Source organism: Oryzias melastigma, linkage group LG2 (assembly GCF_002922805.2).
Source record: "Oryzias melastigma strain HK-1 linkage group LG2, ASM292280v2, whole genome shotgun sequence".
Taxonomy (NCBI): domain Eukaryota; kingdom Metazoa; phylum Chordata; class Actinopteri; order Beloniformes; family Adrianichthyidae; genus Oryzias; species Oryzias melastigma.
In genome coordinates, this window is record NC_050513.1 from 21663008 (window position 1) to 21667059 (window position 4052).

At 45.3% G+C, this 4052-nt stretch overlaps 1 protein-coding gene across 4 annotated transcripts in view; it reads right to left on the minus strand.

The window, feature by feature from the left end:
* The window catches only part of ldb2a (LIM domain binding 2a), a 90270-nt gene extending 86230 nt beyond the window's left edge, over nucleotides 1-4040 (minus strand). For all 4 annotated transcript variants that reach the window (XM_024270254.2, XM_024270253.2, XM_036216350.1 and 1 more), the window contains exon 1: nucleotides 3782-4040. In XM_024270254.2, coding sequence (XP_024126022.1) covers nucleotides 3782-3913 — 132 coding nt within the window. In that variant the 5' untranslated portion in view covers nucleotides 3914-4040. The remainder of the gene's footprint in view (nucleotides 1-3781) is intronic.
* Nucleotides 4041-4052: the final 12 nt, after the last annotated feature.

A 4052-nucleotide genomic window follows, 5' to 3' on the forward strand; every position in this document is an offset into this window, starting at 1 on the left:
TGGAGAAGTTGATTTAGTCGTGGTTTTATCGCATGAGCCGATGGACTTTTTCAGAAAAATTGGACAACATCAAAAAAGGCCGAACAACCCTGAAGCTAACGATCCTCTTAGCAGGAAAAGGATTTGTCCTCCACTTCCAGAAGTTGTGTCTGGCAGGAGTAACAAAGTTTTTATACTATAATGAGAGACGAAGGGGCCAGAAGAACAACTTCCACGCCGCCACTGAACGCATCACGACTGTTCCAAATGCATGGAGCTGCAGCGCCTCACTGGCAGCAGCTTCAGACAATATCATTTCCCAGACAAAAACTGCTGTCAGGACCCTGATAAACTTGTTTGTCCCCTCATCGACTCCCAGAGATTTGGGAGCAGCAGAATCACTTCCTGTCCACATCCCTCTCCAGATCAGCACAGCGCTCTGATCTGTCTCCGGTGAGAACAGAACTAACAACAGCATGCAGGGTACTGCAGAGAAATTCATGGAGTTCATCTCTAAAAAATGGATTTGCTGTAAATAAAAATGCTTCTTTTCAAGTTAAATGAGTTATCAAATGTGCTTTGATGTTTGTTGCAGCTGTTGTTGCAGTGGGAGGAGACTTGCATGCGTGGAGTTTGTTTTTACAATATATGCATTTGTAGTGAATTCAGTCTATTTAAATAATCCATTTATGAAGGAATTCCTCCATAAAATGATTTACATATTTAACAGGATGGTGTTAGAAACATAAAATAGTTTGTATTAACGAGGATGGTTTAGGTGGAGGAAGACTGAAGGTTCAGCTCTGAAATGCACAAACCACTACTGCTGCAAAAAGACTTAACAACATGAGAATTACATCAGAGGAAATCACCAAAATCATATCTGACCTGTTTAAAAGGCAAACATGGTGTGCAAACTATGACCTTAGCTCAGAGAAAATTCACCCAACAAAGAAGCTTAGCATCAAGTTCAGCCCAAACACCAATGGAACCTAAAAGAAGAACTGAGACTGGAACAGCTGATGTTGTCTCCCTTCAGAGCTTTGCTTCTTCTCCTGGTTTTTGAGTCTCCTCCTTCTGGACCTCAGAGCAGCTGCAGCATTACCAAACAAAGAAGTCCACCTCATGGTGGACTTTCAAACTGCAGAATCCATTCATTCAAGTCTTTCAGACGTTCTGAAAGTTGGAGTCTGAACGACGCTCAGTTGACTCCCCCATAAAGAAACCTACTTAAAACGTCAGGGGAGCAAACACACTCATTTTGCCTCAGCAGCCTGCCAGTGAGCCTGAACGCTCCCAACCATTCTTACGCCCAACAAAAGCCATCCTTTCATCATATTAAGCGTTTAACTCGGGTAATAATTCTGACAAGATTTCTGTTTGCAAGCTTGAAATGCTTTTGACAGGATCTACAAAACACAGCAACACCCCATCAAATAATGTCCCTTCACACTCAGATCCGGCACAGACGCTCTCTATTATACGCTGGTGGTAGGATTTAATGCTCCTCATGCAATGAAGAGTTTACATCTTCAGAACAGCTTGATGTGCGGTTTCTAACCTATCTGCTTCCTGACTAACTAGCTGACACGCTTCGAGGAGGAGCAACAGGTGACGGCACGTCTGAGCCGACTGAGCGCTCCTTCCCCGGGATCCTCTGCGCTCAGCCACCTGCCCAAACACCATCAATTCACTGAAACAAAATATTTAAAGTTTTGGGAGAATTTTTGGGAGGTACAAAACAAAATTTTCTTTTAAGCTGCCGCATTATAACTGAGTGTATATCAATGCATTAAATCATTTAACTGTGTTACACCTGAAAGACAGAATCTGCTTAAAAATATTGTTTTTGATCATTTATCCAGCACCACTACATGAGTCCTTCATGATGCTCCTTCAGCTGCTTTCCTTCAAACTGTTTCCTAATGTTTTGTATTTTGGAAGAAGCAGCTGGAGCCGACCCTTCCACCGTCCTCACGTCCTTCTGGTTTTAAAGGCGACCCGAGATGGACGGAGGACAGTCTGCAGCAGAAAGCAGAGCCATGCTCTCCAGGAAGGGACCTGCAGCCCCAGATGATGAGCTGCAGAAACATCTCTCCTTTTAATCATGCCTAAAGTCAATGAGAACGGCCTTTTTTTCTGTTGTTTTATCAGTTACTTAAAATAAATAAGGACTAAATAGAAAAGATTTTCTTAATTGATTTATTAATCCAATATTTTAAATAAGAAGGCATTTCAGGATACAAACAATCATCAAGTGTTATTTTTGTTTCGTTGAATGAGAAGAATTTGATCCTCTCTGGACAGACATGCAGAAAAAAAGAAGATGAGAATAAATGTACAGCATATGGGAACAGAAAACTAATGCCAGTGATGCACAATTATATAATTGAGCCTGAGAAGCTGAAGGTAATGGATTAAACCAGAGTGTGTCTGTAACACAAAAATCTCACAATATCCCTGAGTGAGTGTGTGTGCACATGCATGTGCGACAGTGCATGCATTCGCTGTGTGTGTGTGTGTGTGTGTGTGTGTGCACTCGGTGTGAGGGTATGTGTGCTCCAGGAGTCCAGGTCTGCTGGGACTCCACATGAATAATGCATCCGACTGAGGCCGCTGCATCTCAGCAACACCGCCTCTGTCGCTTTGCTTAAAGTTGCAAGTTCTTCTCGGAGCGTCAGCATCCTTGTGCACGAGGCTGCAGCACCTCTGCTGGAGTCTGACCTAAACATCTCTGAAAAGATCCTCCAAAAATATTGTCATCAGGCCGCTCCAGATCACTTTGTGACTCAGGTTCAAACTCTTTTGGAGACGACTGTGAAGGATTTATAGTTTTCTTTTCTTTAGTGAATATGAAGCTTCACTCAGACAAATGTTATATTATTTATTCTGTTTTTAAAATGTTTCAGCTTACTGAACAAAGATGGTCTGAGGATTTTTTTATGAAAACAGTTCAGAAAATGAAGGTTTTGGTTCCTCTGTAAATGTCAAAACATCAACATGTGTCCTCGCTGTTTACAAAAACTAATTGTGCTGGCCATGCAGAGCAATAAACCAGCAACAAAAAAAGCAGGTGATCTGTGATGAAGACGAGCAGCTTCACTGCGTCTGCTTCGTCCTTTGAGCCGGACTGGACAAGTCAGGTGAACTTCTTCTCTGCAGGTCTGCACAGCTGCAGCAGACAGATCCTCGCCATGCAGCTCACAGTGGGATCAGGCTGGGTGACAGCACGCCACACGCCTGGCGCCAAATGAGTTGAAGCATCAACTGTTTCATTGTCATCAGTCATAAATTTGCAATCAGTGGCATGTTCAATGAGGAAATGTAACATGAGCAGAGCTGAGCTTTCTGTGGTTGAGCTGCAGATGGTCTTTCATTAACCAGATGTTTAAGAGCAAAAAGCAGAAACGCTGTGAGTGAGAGTGAGGCTCTTATCAGAGGTTTCTTTGCTCTGCCCTTTACGGTGTTTCTGTAAGTTTTCATCTGCTGTTGTTGAAAGACTAAAGTCACATGAACTTCTGACAGCTTCTTTGCCATCAGGTTCAGGGTAAGCCGGTGTTCTTGTGCCGGGGGGGGGGGTCACTCCCACTTCAGGTGAGTCGCAGGTGATCAGCTCCCCGCGAGGTTCTGGTTCTGAGGAGAACATTCAGCAACACCGGCTGACTTCCACCTCAGGAATGTTTGACACTTTGACTGACGGACCTCCAGCGCTCTCCTGAACCTGTGATGCCCCCTCTAACACCCTCCTGCCGGTACCCCGACCTGAACCGGAGCGAGCGGCGAACGCGTCCGGCGAGCTCACCTCTGTGCGCGCCTGCAGCCGCTTGTTCATCTCGTAGATCCGGTACTCGGGCTGGACCATGTATGGCGAGTGTCTCCTGTAGAAGGGTCCGAACGGGGAGGAGTAGAACGGGTCGTGGGTCGGGTTGGACATGGTGACTCCTGGCGAGGCGCGTCAGAAACATCCAGCGGTCTCAGCGGCGCACATGGAGCGCGATGCTCTGGAGGAAGCAGCCGCGGTCGAGGCTGAGCTGCTCTCTGCAAGTTGGCCTGCCTGCTTCACGGCTATAGCG